The 22,704-nt window shown below is 44.7% G+C and overlaps 1 protein-coding gene across 1 annotated transcript in view; it reads right to left on the reverse strand.

The window, feature by feature from the left end:
• Positions 1-1,787: 1,787 nt before the first annotated feature.
• Positions 1,788-22,704, reverse strand: part of LOC308169451 (uncharacterized protein) — a gene marked incomplete at its 3' end in the record, with an annotated part of 22,162 nt that continues 1,245 nt past the window's right edge. The window contains exons 2-4 of the mRNA XM_080544133.1: positions 9,554-9,608; positions 2,316-2,680; positions 1,788-2,143 (exon numbers count right to left, since the gene is read on the reverse strand). Of these exons, the coding sequence (XP_080400259.1) occupies positions 1,788-2,143; positions 2,316-2,680; positions 9,554-9,585 (753 nt within the window). The 5' untranslated portion in view covers positions 9,586-9,608. The remainder of the gene's footprint in view (positions 2,144-2,315; positions 2,681-9,553; positions 9,609-22,704) is intronic.

Here is a 22,704-nt window from a genome sequence, read left to right on the forward strand (position 1 = left end):
TTGTATGTCTGTGGTTCAGCTAGTACAGTGTGCTTCACAAAGGGATTCCTGAACAAGGGTGTAATTAAACTAACATCACTGGTCAGACAACAGACAAACACCTGCGATTACTCTCTCTCTCTAATGTAAGATGATCATTTCCCTCACTTATTATCTCGAAGCTTCGGGCAATGCCACTGACTCACTGAACCAGAAAGATCTGTGTAACCAACCAAGATATAAATAACATGAGAACGCAGGTAACAAAACACAACAACAACATTGATGCGATACAAAAATAGAATGCTTGAGATGGTCTCTCAATGTGTTCATACAATAAAGCACGGGGGAAGCTCCCTGAAGAGACGAGAGCCATGGCAAGTAATGTATATATATATATCCACTGAGTAGGACACGACCTTGAACACAATGTAGACCTGGAACATTGTGGACTGTAGAGCCGTGCTGATATCGTAGAGAAAGGAAAGGAAAGGGATTAAAAAGTTTGTCATTGCACAGAGGTCACCTCTAGAATGCTCTAGAGGGGGCGTCTAGGCAAGGGGTCACAGCCATTGAAGGCGACCCTCGGAGCAATTAGAGCTTTAGTGCCTTGCTCGGGGACACTTAAGACACGTGGCCTGCCGGGGATTCGAACCGTTGCGAGCTGCTGACTTTGCGGTCATCAGACGCCGGCTCTACCGGCTGAGCCACAGCCGACCCCGAGCATAGAAACACAGCCTGTAGAACGATGCAGAACTGGAAGTGTCAGACAGACCTCTAGGTAGCCGGCAGTGTCTCGCTCTCTCTCTTTCGCTCTCCCTCTCTCTCTCTCTCTTTCTCTCTCTCTCTCTCTTTCTCTCTCTCTCTCTCTTTCTCTCTCCCTCTCTCTCTCTCTGTCTCTCTAATTGGCAAGAGTGGAGTCAGGTGTGCTGGAGTCAGGTGTCCGGCTGTTCTTCGTTACTATATCGTTAGCCCTCCATAAAGACCCGGTCCAGCCTTCACTTATTCTGCCAGACCGTAGCTTCTGTTTACACAGTCAGTCGCGCTTCTAGCTCTCTACTCAAGATACTGTTCCGCCAGTATTAGCTACCTATTCATCCTTGTTTCCTGTGCCTACGGAACCCCAGCCTGACTCCTGCTACCTGCCCTCCTGCCTGCCTGTCCTACCAGTTCTGCCTGCCTGTCCTACCAGTCCTGCCTGCCTAAGTGCCCTACCAGTCTTGACAACCTGCCTGCCTGACCACCCTGACCAACTCTCTGCCTGACCCCCTCCCTGCCGACCATTTCACCTGCCTGACCCCCCGCCCGCCTACTGACCATCCTACCTGTCTGCTTCTATAGAAGCTCTGCCCCACACCCTTCTACTAATAAATACACCCGGTTTGGGTTTTACTATTTATCTGCCTCCTGTCTGTGTCTGCACTTGGGTTCTATTAGTCTGGTTCGTCACATAACGGTTGTTTAGGAAATGGGATCGGAATACGCTTTGAACAAATTCGAAAATCAATTGTGCAACGCTTTCCTTGGCAAAATAGTCACGTAACCTTACTAGAAAAATATCGCACATGACGCACATTAAAAAATAAATCCATATGTGTAAACAATTATCAGTCTCCTTCTGTTCACCCCCCCGACAGAGATTGAGGCCGAGTTAGTTTGCTTCAGTTTTCTGAAGAGAAAGCAGTCAGGTGTCGGAACATTTCAGAAGAAATTTGTGAGTTTTTCAATGACAACAGTGTGTGACAAAAAAAAAGTTGTGTCAGAGATCCGACGATCGCTTGAGAACGTTCTAGAGCAGCTGCGCGCTGTCACTCGCAGTCCTCCCCTGCGGTCGCTGCCTCCAGAGCTGCGAGAGCCTCCGCCACCATAGAGTCTGTGACGCTCTGAACATCCTCGTCTCCGCCCCCACGCTCCTCCCCCTCCTCCTCCTCCTCCTCCTCCTCCTCATCCTCGCTCTTCGTCCCTGAGATCCCGCTTTCCAGAGTGGCGGCGTCTTCCGGCACCCTCCTGTCCTCCCTGGTGTCGGCCGAGGACAGGCTGGTGGTGCTGGTGTGGAGGTCGCCGGACAGTATGCTCTCCTCGTCCCCCGTGTCGCACGGGTACTCTGGCGTGCCCCCCACCCCTTCGTCCGCCTCGTCCACCGACCTCCCGCAGCCTTCGTCCCCTATGGAATCGGGATCGGAGCCGTTGCGGATCATCTTGCTCCCCTGGTGGTGGTTCCTGTCTCCGGACCTCCTCTGGGGCTTCTCCGGGTGGTCGCCCCCGGGTGGAGATCGGGTCTGATGTTGGTTGCCGTGATCCAGCCGGCGGGAGGGAGGGCTAGGGTAGACGGGGACTTGGCTGGGGCCCTTGTCCGAGCCCGACCATCTCTGCCCCGGACCCTCGGGCTGGAGGATGTACAGGCGGCCGCCCCCCCCCCTCCCCCGGCCGGGGTTTACCCTGACGACCCTGCTCCCTCTCCGGGTGGGCCTGGGCCGTGTGGAGCCTGTTGATCTGGTTGTTGTCGATCTCCAGCTTGAGCGTGCCGTCGTTGTGTTTGCTGTGGCCGTGGCTGTTGCTGAAGCCCATGTTGTGGAAGCCCTGCTTGTGTTTGTGGGTGTAGGGGTCTCCCTCCCCGGGGAGGTGGTGGGGCTGGTACAGGGAGTTCCCTGCCGGGTCCCTCTTCATCACGTCCACTGGAGCAGAGGGATCATAGATGTAACTGAGAGAGAGAGAGAGAGAGAGAGAGGCAAATGGTAAATGGACTGCACTTATATAGCGCCTTTATCCAAAGCGCTTTACAACGGCCTCTCGTTCACCCATTCACACACACATTCACACACCAATGGCGGCAAGCTACCATGCAAGGCGCCGGCCGGCCCGCTCACTGGGAGCAATTTGGGGTTCAGTGTCTTGCCCAAGGACGCTTCGACATGTGGCCAGCCAGGGTTCGAACCGCCGATCTTCCAACCTTGAGATCATTAGACGGCGGCTCTACCTCCTGCGCCACAGCCGCCCCCAAGAGGCGACCAAATGGATATCAATGTGTCGATAAATCTACAACTCACTAGGGTCTACCAGAAGGACTAAGTCAGATACAGTGAGTGACAGAACACAAAGTAAAATCAGATGTATTTTACTTTAAATGACTGTATGATAGAGTTAGCGGCCAGAAAGAGAGACAGAGAGGAGAGAATCACACTTGACGTTCAGTCTTCTAAATCGCAACACATAAAGACAGTGCGCTATTGATGTGGAGTGACACAGCCTCAGGGTGTTGTCAGCTTCGCCTGAGAATCGATGAAACACGCACGCCAAACACGCACTGTCAAACCAAGGACACGTCGCGTACACAACGCTCCGCACACTCAATGTGAACACAGACACCTTTTGTTTTGGTCAGAATAATAGGAATTTGCAATAACACTGCATCACGGAACACTAAATACTAATTAATAAGTGTCCTCTACAAGAGAACAACAGTGGATGAAGACAATAGATGACCACAGAGGAGGACGCAGAAAAAAAGTGACTGACATAAACAAATGTGACCACAAACTCTCAGGAGGACATATTTTGTGCTCCCTTTATTCATATTTTTAGATAAGAGAGAGAGAGAGAGAGAGAGAGAGGGGAACAGAGGTATTGAGAGAGCGAGAGGGAGAGAAGAGAAGAGAAAGAAAAAGAGAGAAAGAGTCAAAGTCATAACAGAGAGAGAGTGAGAGAGAGACATGCGCACACACACACACACACACACACACATGCACACATGCGCACATGCACATATGCACACACACACACACACACACACATGTAGACACAGACACACACGTAGACACAGACACACACACACACACACACACACACACACACACACAGACACGCAGACACGCAGACACACACACAGATAGTACCGGAGCAGCAACAGCGGGGGTGTCTTTATTTGTGCACAAGCTGTCAGACACGTCATGCTGAGAACACCGTATGCTGTTCACACTCCTTCCTCCCCGCTTCCTCCCTCATCTCCCCCTCATACCCCCCCCCCCCCCCCCCAAAGCTCCACACAGACCCCCCCTCCCCCATCTCACACCTCCCAAGGTGTCTCTCACTCTCGCTGCTTCTCTATTCTCAACCTTTCCCTCTCTCTTTGCTCTCTCTATTTGTTTTCTCTCTGATATCTACTTCGCCCTCAACCTGAGGCCTCTTCATCCTCAAGGAGAGAGGCTCCTTCGTTCAAGGATCTTCCCTTGAGAATACATGCCCTCTCTCTCTCTCTCTCTCTCTCTCTCTCTCCCTCTCTCTCTCTCTCTCTCTCTCTCCCTCTCTCTCCCTCTCTCTCTCTCTCCCTCTCTCTCTCTCCCTCTCTCTCTCTCTCCCTCTCTCTCTCTCTCCATCTCTCTCTCTCTCTCTCCCTCCATCTATCCCTCCATCTCCTCACATGTATTAAGTCGTCCTCGCCTCACCATCTCCTGAGCATCTGCTCTCTTTCTCTCTCTATTATTATAATTCATGTTTTCTATTTCTCCTTGTTTTTGGAGTGTGCCACTGTGTTTGCCAAGGTGGAATTTCAGGCTTATTTTCAAAACAGGGAGACAAAGGCTATTTACAAATATGAGCAATCCTTTAAGGGGTTTGTACGAAATACCAGGGAAAAGAAGCTTACTCAGGAAAGTTAACAGGATTCCTGAGAAGAAAAATGAAACCAAACCAAACCACTGGTTAACAAAAAGAAATAATACATAGGAAGATACAGTAAATTGGCAAGACAATTGCTATTGTCCTGTCTAGACTGGGTGGAAAGAAAAAAATCTATTGTTTCCTGTTTCATCTGTTTCAGTGTATTCCAATAAATCTGTACTTCCTTTCTAAGAAGAGCTGTAGGATTGGGTCTCCTGGGCGTCGGGGAGGAGAGAGGTGGGATGGAGGGTTGAGGTTGTGTCACAAAGTGAAGACCACAGTGTCAATGGACCTATCGCTAAAGCCACGCCCCAAAATAGAAATTGTCCAATCATATCACAGCAAAAGTCACGACAGGCAGAAAACGCGGACAAACAACTCGCTAATATCTGATGGTGAAAAGCTTCTGGACTAAATATTCTTGTCATCTTTAAAAAAAACATGTCTATTAATTGCTGTGGTAAATCAGAAATCAGAAATTTGCCAACTCCCGCCATTGTAAGTCATTGAATGTCATTCAGTCACGGTCGGTCAGTCAGTCACTGTCAGTGAAGCGTTGTTTGTTTGTCTGAGTTTTCAAAGGGGGCGTGGCTTAGCGACAGGTCCAATGACTGACTTGGTGAACATGGAACAAGACTAACTACAAGAGATGACCTCACAACAACACCAGACACCACGCAGGTTGCAGTGGTGTAGTCTAGTTTTTTCTAGTGGGTATACTGTGATTTTGCCCTCCCAGTCAGAGCGACACCTGTCCCGTAGCGACACCCTATACGCACCACCACACTCACTTATGCATACAGTATGCATCTACACCAGTGTTTGCTGCCTTGGGGGGGGGGGGGGGGGGGGGGTGGCATGGACTGTACTTGTACATCAAGCTGCCTCACGCTACAGAAACAGGAGATAGGCTCCTGCCCCCTAAGGGCCGTTAGGCTCGAGAACCATCGGTTCTCAAGGCTACTTACGTGGTCTTGACTACATGTCCACTTTCTCACCTGGTTCTTGCTCTCTCTCTCTCTGGTGTGCCGACACCATCCTGCTCTCTCTCCTTCTCTCCCTCTCTATCCTCCTCTCTCCCTCTTTTGCTGTCACCCAAAAGGCAAATATAACAACCAGAGTATTTATAATTTAATAAGAGGTATACATTGAATTCATATAAAATCATAACATCATTCTAATTGAATATTGGGTTGCTGTGGGCAATAGAGTCAGATACTGTCTTTAATTACTCTCTCACCTGTAAGAAAATCGTATGTCCAACTACAAAAAACAGACATTTCCAATGAGTGAGGGTTTGTTCCAATGCTTCAATCCACTGTCCATGTACTGTAAATATGCCATTATGGTATTACCATAAAGCCCAATTCTAGCAGAATAAGAAAGATTGTATATCTACTTTAAGTAAAATAATAAAGTGCCTCCAGTTAGCTCTTTAGCTGGCATGTGTGCAGCAGACTAGCTCATCTAATCACCTCTGAGCTAGCTAGCTAGCTTGCTAGTTCTTTGACACTATTATTCACACCATGAAACTATAATCAGACACTTGAATGAATGAATGAATGAATGAATTAATGAATGAATGAATGAATCGTCTTTATTGTCATTGCTACAGTACAGGTACCAAACAACGAAATTTAGGAGGGGTGGCTCCCCTGGTGTTAGGAAAGGGGAAAAAACACTTTTTAAAAAATCACAAGAAGGGAAGGAGCTGGTTTACATAAATAAAGGCTATGTACACTATCCACTATACTATACTGTACAGACAGACGACTAGGGTTGTCATATTGCACATAGTGTTATTGCACATTCATTTAAAGTGTCGCAGTTTGCAGGCTTGAAATGTACATATTTGTGCCTCAGCACTACACCTGATTTTTTCAGTCCAGCTGGCTGGCGAAATGAGGGAGTGCTTCGCCAACCAATCAGGTAGCGGTATTGCCCTGCCTCCCCCTACCATCCTAGGTTTCGCAAATTCGCGGCCCGCCCACCCCAAGGCTCTGTAGGGGAAATACTGAGACTAGCATTCTGAACGACTGGTTATGTGATAACAAACATGTCAGAAAGTTCGAAGTAAGTGCTTCGTAACACAGGTCTACGGGGTGAATTTTATGAATGAAAGTGAAAGTTCTGTCACAAAACGCCGTTACGTATCCTCGCGCATTTTCTAGTGGGTATACGCAAATCCTTGGCCTTTCCTAGTGGGTATACGGCGTAGTCCTGCGTATCACGTAGACTACACCACTGGCAGGTTGTAACTATATACTAAATGGTCAGCCTGGTTCTCAACAGCAAACAGGTGGCAGGGATCAAGCCTATTCAACTACTGAACAATAAACTGTATAATATATTATCAGCGTCTTGTTTACTCTGTGAGGCAGCCATCCAAATGAAAAACATCCATCCAACAAAATGATATTTTTGGAATCTCAATGAAAAGCTACAGGCTAGTCATCTACAGCTGTGCCTCTCCTGAAACGCTTGAGTTTACTCAAATAGGAGTCTATTACCATTTCCTTCACCACCAGCACGTATTCTCATGAATACCATAGACACGCACATTCTCATCTGATATTTTATACGCAAAATGTCCATTTTATTGAAAGCCGAACGATAATAAAGAGAGATTACAGTTTTTATGTTTTACTATCCAGAAGAACTGCCTTGAAACTAAAGGTTTCATAGCAAAAATGTTGCCTTGAATTGAATTTATAGATGATTTCTCTTTAGGGGTGTGACATTGAGACAGAGGGTGTGATTTTCCCAAGTGCCTAAAGTCTGGAATGCCTATTTGGTGAGATACACCCACACCTCTTCAAAATGTGAAATACAAATCTTAGAAAGTGCAGAGCCAGAAGGGTGAGTATAAGTAAAGAGCCCATACAGTTTATCAGTGGTAGGATGTTTAAAGCTGAAATGAATTGTTCTTACCACAGAAATGTCAAGCGTTTAGGCACTCAAAGGTGGCGATAGTGTTTTATACTATACGCCTTGACTGCTGTTATGTGTGATATCCGAGTAGAGAGACTGTGGTTCGCTCGTAGAGGGAACTGACCCAGTGACCCAGAGGCACAATCTCTTTAGTCTGCTCAGGAGACGCTAAGCCCAGAAATGTGACACTGAGAACAATTAGAGGTGTTTGTGTGTGTGTGTGTGTTTGTGTATGTGTGATTGCATGTGTGTGTTTGTGTGTGTGTGTGTGCGTGTGTGTGTGTGTGTGTGTGTGTGTGTACATGTGTTTGTGTGTGTGGGTGTGTGTGTGTGTGTGTGTACATGTGTTTGTGTGTGTGTGTGTGTGTGTGTACATGTGTGTGTGTGTGTACGTCTGTGTGTGTACATGTGTTTGTGTGTGTGTGTGTGCGGGCCCCTCAAGTGGATGAGGGACAGCTGTGCGGGCCGGGGGAGTCTCAGATAAAGGACTCCTACACACCAATGGCGGGAGAGAGACTACCAGCGTGCCGCACGACTCGCAGACAGGTGAGAGCCGCTTGGTGGCAACCATTTTAAGTGCGGAAATATAATAACGGCTTAAATTTTTTTATTTTATTAGACCGACGAGAGCAGAGCGGAGAGCCCGGGAGAGGCGAGCTCGAGAGATCGAGAGACGGATAACCCCGAACCTGCCGAGAGACGGAGTACCCCCGGACCCCCGAGACCAGTTAAACTATAGCCCGTCCAGCAAGCGGTACCCCACGGAGTACCCCCCGGACTATGGAGACCGCGGCGGAGCCCCGGCCTACAACCCTGGATCAACCGATCCCCCCTGACGCTAGCTGGCGAGCCGGAGAGAGGCCCTTATTTCTCCTTTTGAGTTGAACATCACGGCAGTGCCGATCCTTTGAGTGGGCAGTGCCCCTCCTCTCTTAAAGCTAGGAATACATATGTGTACATTTATTTTATTAGGATAAAACATCTTGAGATGTGCCATCTTGTTTTCGAGGGGGTCGTAAATATGCCGATAAGGCTAAAGAAACCCTCCGTCTCCTCATCTCTCTAGCTCTGGTGTGTGCATATTCCCCTGGTCCTCGTGAGAGGGTTGTCACAGTGTGGTTGTGTGTGTGTGTGTGTGTGTGTGTGTGTGTGTGTGTGAGAGAGAGAGAGAGAAAGAATGTATTAGGGGGTGTGTGGGTGTGTCTCAGTGTGTTTAATAAAGTAGAGACTTTGTGCATGTGTGTGTGTGTGTGTGTGTGTGTGTGTGTGTGTGTGTGTGTTTGTTTCTGCCTTCCTGTACAAGTGTGAAAAGGGACGTGTGTGTGTGTGTGTGTGTGTGTGTGTGTGTGTGTGTGTGTGTGTGTGTGTGTGTGTGTGTGTGAGGGATTACAGCTCCAGTATGTGAATCTGTACCTTACACAATCTTTCATCAAAAGGTATTATTTCTCCCTCCTCTCTCATAGTCCAGACACAGTAAACCACAGTCATGATGCCTTTTAGGCCTTCAATGAAAGGAGAAAAGAGAGAAAATGCTAGCAGCAGTCAAGCTCAAGGATGATGAGTATTGGCATATTGACTGCATTGCTTGTACAGAATGCCAATGCTAGGTGGCTGAGAGTCAAAGACAGTTTATAATGTCTCCCTCTCTATCTCCATGAAACAGAGCACAACAAATCATTAGGTGAGGAGGAGAGGAGAGACAGTTCAGATTCAGACAGAACTGCTGCCTGGTGCATTATGGTAGCTACGGTGAGGCAGGAAATGTACCGTAGCTGCAACTCTTTATAATAGGACTGAGGGAAAATGTTCTTCATCAGTTTCATCTTCAATTGGGGCAGTTGTTGCCTTACCCTTGTTGTTGTCCCCCACACAATGAAAATACAAAGTAACACAGGTGTAGCCAATTGGAAAGGGAACACACACACACACACACACACACACACACACACACACACACACACACACTATGACTCAACACACTCCTCACCTTTTTATCATCCTACAGCACCGGCACCCCATATCTGGCCAGCTGTGTAGTGGAGCTGTGAAGGGACAAAAAAGGGTTTCATTAGCAGAGGAAAGAGCTCATCTGTCACAGCAAAGTAACACAAAGTTAGCTGGCCGTACTGTCCAGTGCCAAGTGCCACCATGACATTTTCAATCAGTGACATTAATAATAAGCCGTATTCCAACTGATTGAAAGGTTACCTCCAACCCCGCCTGGACAACAAATGTTATGGCACACACTTGACAGTCTCAATCTGCTATTGATCCTATAGTTCCCCTCAACAGTGACATTATAGGTGGCCTTTAAGGCTTTTTCACAACTATGCTGAAGATACAACCCTTATGGTCAGGCTTGGCTTGTCCCTGTCTCCATGGTGATGCCCGACAATGTTCTTCTTGGATGATGCAGTGTGTCTGTCTGAGGCACCGATAAAGCTTTGGTATTAATCCATCACCATTTCTCTCTGTGTGTGTGTGTGTGTGTGTGTGTGTGTGTGTGTGTGTGTGTGTGTGTGTGTGTGTGTGTGCGTGCGGAGGATGGGGTGACCTTTTCTCTTCTGAGTGTGTGTTTCCCCAGGCTTTGGCATTTCTTTGCCTGGGTAAATAATTAATCACTGAGTCTGGAATAGGTCTGTATGCTAGTGAGAGACCAAGGACACAGTCTCTTTCTGCTTTTGTCTGTACTGAGAAACAGAAGAAAATGGACCCACAAGAAAAGCATCCTCCCAATTTCCATCACAGCCATCCAGTGACTTCTTAAGGGCAGATACTTTTTTCTTCCTGAGAAAAGGTGTGTATATATTTTAAATAAAGAGTAATCTGAACTGCCCAATAGGAGAAGACATAACAGTATTTATAAGCAAGTTCTGAGGTATCTGTGATCTGACTGGCTAGTTTCAATCCAAACATCTTATCTTATTAATTAATAGTTTTTAACATTGTGAAAGTTCACTTATGTGGTAATACACTGCAACTCTGAAGCAAGTAATAATATACACTCACTGAACACTTATAATAGGAACACTATACTAATACTGGGTAGGGCCTCCCTTTGCTCTCAAAACAGCCACAATTCGTGCCATTGATTCCCCCAAGATGTTGGAAACATTCCTTTGAAATTCTGGACCATGTTGACACGATTGCATCACACAGATCTTTCAGGTGCACTTTGAAGCTGTGAATCTCCCGTTCTACCACATCCCAAAGGTGTTCTATTGGATTCAGATCCAGTGAGTGGGAAGGCCTCTGAAGAACACTGAGCTCATTGTCATGTTAATGAAACCAGTTTGAGACGACTTTTGCTTCGTGACATGGCGCATTATCATGCTGGAGGAAGCCATTAGATGATGGGTACATTGTGTCCATGAAGGGATGCACATGATCAGCAACTATACTCAAATAGACTGTGGCATTCGACTGCCATTAGGATGCAGTGTAACACTTATTGTTTAGCAGCCTAAAATCTGCTTGATGTGACTGAAGTCACATGCAGTTCAGTTGACCTATTTAGCAACAACTTGTCCCATCTTGGAATACGCTTCCATAACTGTAGATGCGGCAACCATAAACCGGCGAAAGGCCCTTCAATAAAGATGTGCAATGTGCATTTATATGTGCATTTCCTCAGTGTCTCAACAGAAATCCTGGTATATAAAAGGCTATGTAGACGCAAAAGTACCTTAGATGACGAAACAGTATTGCAAGACAGTTATACAGTGGCTTCAGAAAGTCTTCAGACCCCTTCACTTTTTCCACATCTTGTTGTCTTCCAGACTCAATTTAAACATGTTAAATATTTAATGTTGGCCATCAATCCACACACAATACCCCATAAAGACGATAAAGTGAAAACAAGTAGTCAGACCCTTTGCTATGAGACTTAAAATTAGCTCAAATGCAAACAAGTCACTCAATAAATGTAATTGCGTCCATCTTAATGCAAGGATAGTAGTTCATGTGATTTTGGAATTAATATCTTTGTTTTTATATATTTTAAAATATTTTCATAAATATCAATTACACAATCTGTGGATCAGTTTGTCATTTGTCAAGGAGAGGAACAAAACTGCTCAGAGATGCTACCATGAGGACTGGGGAGACTTACAAAAATCTACGAAGTTGAAGGACGGAGAGGAAAAAGCACAGTCGTCTCAGTCACTCTACAAAACTGGTCTGTCCATATCCTCCTTTGAATTTCATGCTTTCTCTCTCAACTCCCCTGTCAACCATTGTTGTTATCTATTGTCCCCCAGGTCAGCTTGGCTACTTCCTAGAAGAGTGGATGAGTGGAAGAATGGATGTCCTTCTCAGCTCCTTCGCTGAAGATGGCACACTGCTCGCACTACTGGGTGACTTCAACATCCAGACTCATAACTCATAAGTTATGATAAAACTCATAAGGCGCCCGCCTCAACCTTGTCTTCACCAGATCCTCCCACACCTCCAACCTTACTGTTACCCCTCTTCCCGTTTCTGATCATCATTTTGGATCTTTCTCCCTTCCCCTCAAACTTACCCCCTCCCAGTCAGTCTCTACCCATATACTGTATCCTCTCGCCGGAACCTGCGCACCCTCCCCCTCACTGCTCTTTCTTCCTCTGTCTTATCCTCCCTCCCCTCTGTTGAATCCTTCTCTCTTCTATCCACTGATGCTCCACTCTCTTGTCCACTCTTTCCTCATCCTTCGACCCTCTCTGTCCACTGACCTCAGGGCCAGCACGATCCTCTCCAATGCGTTCCTTGGCAGTCTGAAACCCTGCAAGCTTGTAGAATAGGGCTCCGGGCAGCTGAGAGGAAATGGAGGGAAAACTGGCCTCTCTGACGACCTAAACCCTTATCTCTCTCTCTTCTCCTCAACTACACCTCCCCTTGCACAGCTGCTGAAGCTTCCTATGAATTCCAAAATGCAATCCTCTAACCTGCCTCTAACCCAAGGAAATTGTTCTCCACATTCTCCACACACCTCGACCGACCACCTCCCCCTCCTCCTCGCTGCCTGTGGATTACTTTGTCACCTACTTTGAAAAGAAGGTGGATGACATTAGCATCTCCTTCCCTCCAGCTCTCAACAACATTGCTACCGCCCCTCCCAGACCTGCTGCGCCACACTCGCTCTCTGGCTTATCAGCTCCCCCCCCCCCCCTCTCCCCTGATGATATTCTAAAACATCCAAGCAGGCAACCACCTGCCCTCTCGATCCTATCCCCTCCCCCCCATCTCCAATCCATTTCCAAAGACCTCCTTCCTTTCCTTACCACTGTAATCAATTCCTCTCTGTCCACAGAATCTGTTCCAGCTGCCTTTAAGAAAGCCAGAGTCAAGCCTCTTCTCAAGAAGGAAGCCTGGCCTCTCCGTGACTTCATGACAGTGACCTTCTCCCAGACCGCAAAGAAAATTGGGTGTGATCCTTGACAACCACTTGCAATGAAAGCATTGATGTGTTAAAAGGGACCACATTTTGTTCAAAAGGACCACATCTGAGAATTGATCAAGGGCTCCAATAGGTTAGCTAAACAAGAAAGCCTCAAGATATGGAGGTGGAGGTTATTACACAAATCACTGGGATCACCCCCCCTTATGAAGTGGGAGTACATTGGCTGCCTTCCATACTTTGGGAATAGCATCAGAGAGAATGATCATGTAAAAAAGTACGAGACAGAAGTTCAGCTATTAACACTAGAACAGCCATGGGTGGCTGTGAGTAAATTTTTTGTTATATCGTTGCACTCAATCAAAATGTCAGGACCCTCCTTTCATGACTTTTCCTAGATATGTGCGTTCTACCACCCAGTATCCTTACATTTTAAAAATCACATCAGGATAAGCTAGTATAAAGCTATTTTGCATTTTTTGGGTGTAGGAGGCAGGCTAATTTACAAGCCGGCCAACTAGTGGGTCATTGTGTGTAAGTAGCAGCTTGCCATTCTAAAGACTATGGTCATTTGACCCCCCGAAGCAGCTCTTATAGTAGGTACAATAGGCACGGCTGTTCTAGTGTTAAGGTACCGAGTTAGCTGCGGGTACCAAATGTTATGTCTACGGCTCAAAACATTAAGCTACTATTTTAAAAAGGCTCAAAAGGCCCACCAAGTCTGCAACCTGCCAAATGAGGGTTGTGGCTGAAAAGACTTGAATGCATTAAACTGTATGTATCTGTGTGGAGAGGACCTTGAGACCCTTGCAAACCTTGGGGGAGACAGGAACTCAATCCACTCTACACACTTAAGTACAGCCTTGTACTTCATTTACATTGGTTCAATACCTGTGAGCCCCAAGCTGTGTTAGTCTAAAAACAGGACTTGTAGACGAGGACACAGCAGGTTTTGAAAGGGCTTTCGACATTTGATAGAGAGAGAGCCAGTCAAAAATCAGCCAGTCAGGAACGTATCGATCACTGAGCTAATTAGTTCGATTGGCTAATAAGTGCTAATAACTGCTTCAACCAATCCCTGAAAGACATATATTGGCATGTGGGGGGAGTCTAGTCCAAACGTCTTGTCTATCTGCATTGACATTAAAGAGCTGGACAACAAACAAAAAAAGCATTGCTTTTACCGCGCCCCAAGTTTCAGATAGAATCATGAAACACGGGACGTGATGTTATACTGTCCGTTGTGCCAATGGATGGTACACACATGAGGTTTGCCTTGATGTTGAGAGTGGCATGGGAGCTGTATCTCAGACATGGGAAGGATGTACATTTCGGGACACATCATCAGTAGTGTACCTTTGAATCATGGGGTGTTTCGGCCTTTCAACACTAGACACCCTAATCCAAGGTGGCCAGCTACAGGGTGATCAAGCCTGATCTTGTGTCCCATTGCCCAATCATGAGAATTGCCTGGTTGATTAAATGTCGCAGCCCACGGGACTATGCAAGGCAGGGGCGTCCTCTTCCCTGAGTCAGGCCTAGAGCTGACCGCGTACCTTGATAAGTGATAAGTAAAGACGAATGAGTGGATGAGGAGAAAGACATTTTAGACATTGAGATGCACCCTGAGATGCATCCTAATTGTCTAAAAGGGCACCACTTTAGATTATTGAGACACAATCCCAATCAAGCACCACTAGGAGAACGAGTTTGGTAGCAAATGTGTTATGCCTATTTGATTTAGCTGTGGGAATGAGCAGCATGATTCTGCAAATCAACCCTCCAGTCAACTGCCTAGATGAGAGTTTCAAATCAATTGAGGTGCGATTGACCAGATGACAGTATTATTTACACAAAGCGACATTTATTTTTGAATCTGCATTCCATTCTCATCTTGAGATGGGAGCTGCTAGCTGGAGGCAAATGACTGTGTTTAATATAATAATAAGACACTGAAACCTGAGGTTGGTGCTGTTATTGAAAATGCAGTCTCTATGGCCTGACCTAGCTAGAGCAAACCAGCTCGCTGAGCTGAAGCACTCTCTTTCCTCTGTGTCTGTGTGTGTAGTGTATGTGTGTGTGTGTGTGTGTGTGTGTGTGTGTGTGTGTGTGTGTGTGTGTGTGTGTAGTGTATGTGTGTGTAGTGTGTGTGTGTGTGTGTGTGTGTGTGTGTGTGTTTGTGTGTGTGTGTGTGTGTCTCATGTGGGTGATCCACTTGTAATAATACAATAATGAATTCCCTTTCCAATTGGCTACACCTCCATCATCCATACAGAATGAGTTGCGCTTGACAGACAATTACATTACCATTTACGATGTTGTGTCTCCACTTTCCAAGTGTCCCATAAAACCATTCACAAGCCCGTCGTGAAAAGAGACATGTAACAATGCAGGTGTTTTCAGGGCTTTTCAAAGTTAAGAGCAGTTTAATGATGGATCACTTCTCTTGCTAGCTTCTCCGAGCTTAACTCAAACCAGAGCCAACAGCAATCAGAGCATGCTAAACCCAGATGTCCATACACTACAGTACCCATTAGCATGGTCCAGATAGACCTACCCACATGGTTAACAGGAAATAGACTGTAGAAACATTGAAATTACAATAGAGACATTTGCAAGGCAAAACTCCAGACAATGTGAGCTTGTGCTGACGACGAGACACTAGTGTACAAACAACCCTACCTCAGGCTAGCCACACTGGCTGGGGTCAGGTGAAACATGACACAGTCCTCTCTGTTTATGACAGAGGGAGGGAGGGAGGGAGGGAGGGACGTGGAGGGAGGGAGAGAGGGATGTGGAGGGAGGGAGAGAGGGATGTGGAGGGAGGGAGGGAGATGACAGAACATTAGTGTTCAACAGGCTAAGCCTTGGGATTGGGTTCTGAGAAGAAGTTACTGAAGCGTCTTGTTGAACAAACAGACTTACCTTTTAAAGTATTTAAAGACCACTCCTATGCACCTTCTGTGGTCATAGTTTATTTTTTTATTGGTTTTTCAAATGAGTTAACCTCCTTACCCCAACCCTCCCCTTCCCTCTCTCCCTGATCCTCCCAACCCTCCCCTCCCCTCTCTCCCTGATCCTCCCAACCCTCTCCCCTTTAGTCCTCTCCCCTTTCATCAAACATGATTGTCCGTCACAGTTGTTTTTAAGGAAAACTAGAACACTCTGCTTTACTTCAGGTCTCCTGCAGTGGTTCCAGGTTGTTGGGAGCATGCTGCTAGCGAACACAGTAGTTGGTCATTGTTTGATTCATTCATGGGACAGGTGGTACAGGACGACTGAATGTTTTGGTTGTAAATCCCTGAGGATAAAAGTGTTGTGGCTAAATGACCATATTGTGAGTCACTCCTCAACTCAACTACTGCTCTTGTTGTCTTCAACAATCAAGATAGACAGGCACTACAGTAGAGCAGAAGAACAAGAACTGACACACATATACTGTACATGACATACAGTATATGTCAATATGTATACAATATATACAATATGTGTCAATAAAGAACAGAATATTTCAGAACCTCAATACTCTCTCACTCCATCAATACTCAGACTCAGATGCATCAGAACATCAAGATGACCAATCATCCAGCCGCCTGGAGAATCCTTGAAGGCATTATGAGGTTGGGAATTCAATCTGTGTGTCAGATTGACTATCATTGATTTAAATATTGGTCATTGTTCATCTGAGGTAATAGCATTGTATCTGCTCTGTCTGTATGCCATTTTGATTACAGCGCTGCCACTGTTTCTTATGATAAAGAAGATTAAAAAAGAGAAAGAAAAAAAATATCTCAGGACTATCTCCATGGCAGGGTCCCTTCTGTGAGTCATCTCCTCCAGAGTAAATTGAAACATTCCATCTTAGAAAAGGAGCGCAATAAAAGTTAGATTGTTCCCTAAATGTGAATCCAATTGAAATCGGGGGGAAACCCATTGCATTGGCAGTAAGATCCATTTGAACAAAGGCAATGGAGACATTTTTCATTTTTTCCTGAATATACTGTACAGCCCCGAAGCTAAGCCTTCCACCCAAGTGCTCAATAGTAAAGGCTTTAGCCTGTTTAATCTTTCGGTGAAAAATGAGTCTGGTTTTCTCATATATCCAGAGGTGAAACTCTCACACATGCACTCACACAAAGCACATGATGTGGCACTGTGCTGTTACAGTACGTCTGTATACAAAAGTCCTACTGTAAGTAGATACTGGACAAGTACGGTATGTACTTATCATCTAATCACACTGAATCCTATGAGTTGTTTTGTTTATGTAAACCTACATAGTCAAAAAAACAACAACACAACAATGTACTAATAAGTGATTTTCAGCCATTTTGAGATCAAACCAAAACCAATCTAGAATATCTGACTACAGGTGTACTAAGCCGTCCACCGTATCTCTTACCCTGCAGGTTTGTGTTGATGGTCTAAACATTGCACCACATCAAACAAGAGCGATGCAGGTAGACAAGCTACTGTACAGAAAAACAAAGCCTATGTGGATCAGAGGTGCGGTTTAGAGCGAGGGTGTGTTATTCTTATCATCAAAGTGCATTAGTTGGCTAGCGAACTTGGTGGGTCGCAAGCATAATTTAAGTTAGCTTGCTGCAACTACACAATCGATTGGATGGATGGATTTGAATAGCACCTTTTTACTAATACAATTGTCATGAAGTGCTAAAGTTACCAGAACTGTTGAAGTGTTGCTGCTAGCGTCTCCATACAGGGTACCAGGATGTTTGAACAGCGCGGTGCTGGATTGCATTATCAAAACCTGACTCGCGTTTAATTCACATCAAAATGCACAAAGAATACAGTGCTGAATTCACTGAGGAACATCGTAACTCAAAGCAATCAAAGAGAGTTACTCTATCATTACTAAATATATTGTTTACTTTGCCTTGAAATTAATAGCAGAATAGCCTGTATGGGAGAAAGGTGTTAAGACACTGATATTACCCAGAGAGCTTGGTAATTAAACATCAGAGATCTGATAGTATTTGGCCTATAATGGGTTAGGGTTAGCAACTCCAAATCTCTCTAGTTTCTCCAGGACAAAGTGCCTCTAGTAAGATATTAAACATAGGCGAGGTGTCCTTCACATTGATAGACACAGAGATATTAGAATCTGCTGATTCTTGTCAACCTTTAGAAAGGTTAGTTCATGTAAATGGTATTAGATTATGAAAAAAAAATAACTGCAGCATTTTTTTTTTTTACACCTTTACACCTAATGTATGTTTGTGTGTGTGTGTGTGTGTGTGTGTGTGTGTGTGTGTGTGTCTTTGTGCTTCCTACAGACACAGAGAACGGAGATCAGGTTCATGTGGGTGACTTGTGAGAGCATGGTTAAGGGAGAAGTGGGCTAACTGGTCTGATCTCTCTCTTTTTCTCACACTTTTTTGTTAAACTCACAACATCTCATTTTTGTCCTCTCTCGCTGACTATCTCTTTCACACAATCTTGCTGTGCAAAACAGAATGTGGGTTAGGGTTAGGGTTAGGGCAGGGAATCCCTGCACTTGTGAACGTGGGGATGGGGGGTGGTGGTAGTGTGTTTAGTGTCCTTTTAAAGGGACCATGTAGTAAACCAGATTTTATAGTATTTTAAACTATGATGTTGAAGTAACACTGTGCAATTATGCTGACCGTCCCAAAATATGAGAGCAGTTTGAAAAGTGTGCCTTCAATTCTAGCTAATTTTCCATTCCAAAACCAAGTAGGCCTACACTTCAATCCAATAGACCAATACTATCATTTATTGATGTTTTACATCCCTCCCACCTTGTTGTTTGAGCTTGCAAGCTAGCAAAACAACCTCTTTACTAATGTATCAGTAAAGCTACTGAAGTAATTCGCCAAACATTTAGTAGCATTGTATCCAGCATTCAACAGAAATGCTGGATACATCCACATAAGAAACTAAATAATTGCGAAGCATTGAACTTACAGTAGGAACGAACACGCATAAGAACGATTCACAATGCTATGCTTTTGGTTTGTGTTAAATTCATTACTTTTCTCTCAGGGATATTACCATTACGTATTATTTCTCGTTATCAATGATGGACTGTGGGTGGGAAACACCTAGGGGCATATTAAGCTGTATAGGAGCCGATGGAGTCACGTTCTGGCTCTCCAGTTTCTAAATGTGTGTTACTGTTTATATATATATATATATACCGTAAATACTTTTTTATTTTTATTTTTATGCTGCCTACATGCTGTTATACATGCCTAATCTGAACCAGCTCACCCGACCACCCCAATCGGTAATGTGCATTGTCTATGTTCATGTCTAAAAAATCAATAAAAAGAATTAAGAAAGAACGATTCACAAGAAGAACAATCAAATGGCCGTGTTAATCAAACATGCCCCACGACGCCCACATCAGAGGAGCATTTCGCATGACAAGCGGAGGCAAGGGGAAAATAATGATTACAAATATATAGTGATGACTGTTCTTATACATTAACACACAAAGTGACTTTTTAGATAACATGGGATGTTAGAACAAATACATGGTCCCTTTAAAGATAGCCACTGCCCACTTAGAAGCTATTTTATCAACTTTAACAACCAGATGACAAAGCTTATCAAACCTAGTAGGCACTCCAGGAAATATTTGGCGACATACTTTAAGCAGATTTATCTGGCTTTTGATAACAAAACCATTTACAGTGAGAAGGTAGAACTACAAGCTTGCCTGTAAGTTAACACTGTAAATAAACAGTGCTTAGAAATCATTCGGATCATAATTATGTGGCTACCTTTCTGTCACTTGAGAAGAATGTTTCAGTCCAAACTCATGACAAGCTATTGTACAGTCCAGATCGTTTTGAGCCGCATGATCCATGAGCACACAATGACATTGCATTATACGTTTGTTCATTTGAATAAGCCAGGTAAGGCCAGATGGGTTGCCTTGGTGTCTGTTCCCATGGTGATGTGTCATGACAACTAAAGTACACAACAATCCGGTCTCATGGGGTTGACTGCAACACAGTAGGACCTTGTTAGGCATCAACACACACAACAGAGACACACATCTGAGTCAAACATCCAGGATTCTGTGGCGACCGTCAATTAGAGAGACCGCCACGTAGAGATGGACAAGCACAGCTTGCTACAGGGATAACAATGTAATGTAATGTACCGCTAAACCATTTGACACTGACTGTGTGTGTACAGTAAACATCTCAAATGTCACCAAACACCAAAATCATGCACACATCATATTGCGTAATTTAGGTCGATGATGTCATGTAGCATGCTGTCATATCATCAATATTATCACAGTGTTACAGGCAGAGTCTTGTGTATGTTTGTGTTTGTGTGAGTGCAGGTGGAGGTGCAGGTGCGAGTGCGAGAGAGAAAGAGAGAAAGAGTGTATTGATATGTTATCCCCAAAACATCCCTTTTAAACGACCTTGGCGCTGACCGTGAGCTGTCCAAAAACAACCTCCCGCCTCTCCCTGCTTAACACCCGCATACACTTATCAACTGTATTCCCCATTCCTCCGTCTCCACAGCGCAAACAAACCTTGTCTCAGCCCCCTAGACTCTGGCCTGAGATCAGCTTTGTGGGTTTTCCTACTAAACGTTTAGGTTGGAATTTGAGGAGGAACAAGCTGATCACAGTACCGTAGGTCTGTACCTAAGTAACCTCTAGACAAAGCAAACAAGTAGACACTGCCACATAGCAAACAAGACCATAGCCCAGGGGTGTCAAACTCGTTTCGGTTGAGAGCCGCTATGGACCAAATGCAACCTTGATAAAATTGGTTAGTAAAACTAAACAAATGCCCACTGCTATGAACAGCGGCGCCTCATACTAGTGTAGTACTCAATATTACAGTATTCTATACCCAGCCCACACTCAGTTCTTTATTTCCACGGAGCTCAATATTGTCACAGTGTTACAATAGCCTACTCAAACTCAAAGACAAACACCTTATTTTCAAGAAGGGTTCACTTGCGGGCATCTGAAGATTGGAACTAAACATAGAATGAATAATTAATTAACCAATGTACTTATACGGTCCATTACAAGCATGTTTTATATTACACAGACTTTACCAAGTACAGTCAATAGCTGTAAGTAGGAGTCAAACACATGTTTTCCCCCCCATGTCCTCCAATCAGGGGAGGGGGTGGAAAGGATTACAAAAGAAAAAAAGAGAGAAAAGAAAACAGAAGGCATTATGCAAAAAATACTTTCTGCTAGAACATAATTGCTATCTAATCCTATCCTAAAAAAAATATGTTTTAATAATAATAATAAAAGTTAGGGTTAGGTTTAGGATTAGACTGATTGGGCCACTTGACAGGCCGTTTCTTTTGACACCCCTGCTACAGCCCATATACAACTCCAGCCAACGTCCTGGTGGTCACTAGGTTACATGACAGCATGGACAACTCTCCTCCTCTTCAGTGCAAAGTTTGTTTTCTTCAGTGCAAATTATGAGAGAAGCTACAGTGCCCTCCATACGTTTGGGGGAAATTAAGCTTTTTTTTCTTCTTTTGGCTCTATAATCCAACAGTTTGGATTTGAAATCAAACAAGTAAAAGTAGAGATGCTCAACTTTAATTCAATGTTGTTTTCATTCAGAAATTACAATAAGTTTGAATGACGATGCAAACACTTTACCAGTGTATTGGATGCACATGTGGAGACTGACTTGGCCACTCTAGAACTTAACGATGTTTCTATGTTTTGCCAGACTTGCGGACCTTTTCATCAAACCCTGTCACATTTGTCTTATCTGTACACAAGACATTTCCAGACCTCTGCAGGATGTTTTGCACTCTGTAACCTGCCCATCGTTTTTGAGGAGAACTAGTGGTTTGTACTTTGCAGTAAAGCCTCTGAAGTTTGGCTGGTGATGTGTTCTGTGGATGGTATTGTCTGACACATTCAGGCCTACCTCCTTGAGAGTGTTCCTGATCCGTGGGACACTTCTTTTGGGGTTTTCTTAATCATAGTGACCATTGTTCTGTAATCCACTGTAGAAGTCCTCCTTGGCCTACCAGTCCATTTGCAATTCGGTTGTTAAGTCTGACGTCAAATGGGATGTTTAGCAATTTCCGGGTCCAAACCAGAAATTCCCCGCACCAGAGTACCAGTGTACTACAGCGGTAGAATGACAGTTCAATCGTTTTTTAGACTCGGATCTATTCATACAACAAGGGACGCAGCACTTTCCTGTTTTTCCCATATTTGTCAGCGTATTTGAGCCTCGGAAAAGCGCTATATAAATATAATGAATTATTATTATTACTACTGAGGCATTTCGAAGACAGCGCCTCAGCCAACTTTGGACCCGGAAACACGTCACGACTTAACAACCGAATTGCTGGTGCTTGTTTCCCCCCCTTTTTAATGATGCGCCAAACTGTTGACTTTGGCAAGCCTAAGGTTCTGGCGATGTTTATGATCATTCCTTTTCTGATTTTAATGGCTTCCTTGACTTGCAGTGATAACTCTTTGGTCCTCATGTTGGCAGACACCAATAGCAGACTCCAAAGGCCAAAACCAAAGCCTCGAATCAATACTAGACATTGACAGCTGGTACCTGCAGAAATGATGTGATGGAACAGACCTGACTAACCAGAAACACCTGTCATGCCAATTTTCCCAATAATTTTGGTGCCCTGAAATTGGGGGACTATGTATACAAATGGATGTCATTTCTAATTGGTACAACCAATCAGAATGAAAACAACAGAGAATCTGTTGGAATAAGAACCAAACGAAGAACAAA

Source organism: Nansenia antarctica, assembly GCF_963989245.1.
Source record: "Nansenia antarctica genome assembly, chromosome: 13".
In the NCBI taxonomy this organism is placed as follows: Eukaryota; Metazoa; Chordata; class Actinopteri; order Argentiniformes; family Microstomatidae; genus Nansenia; species Nansenia antarctica.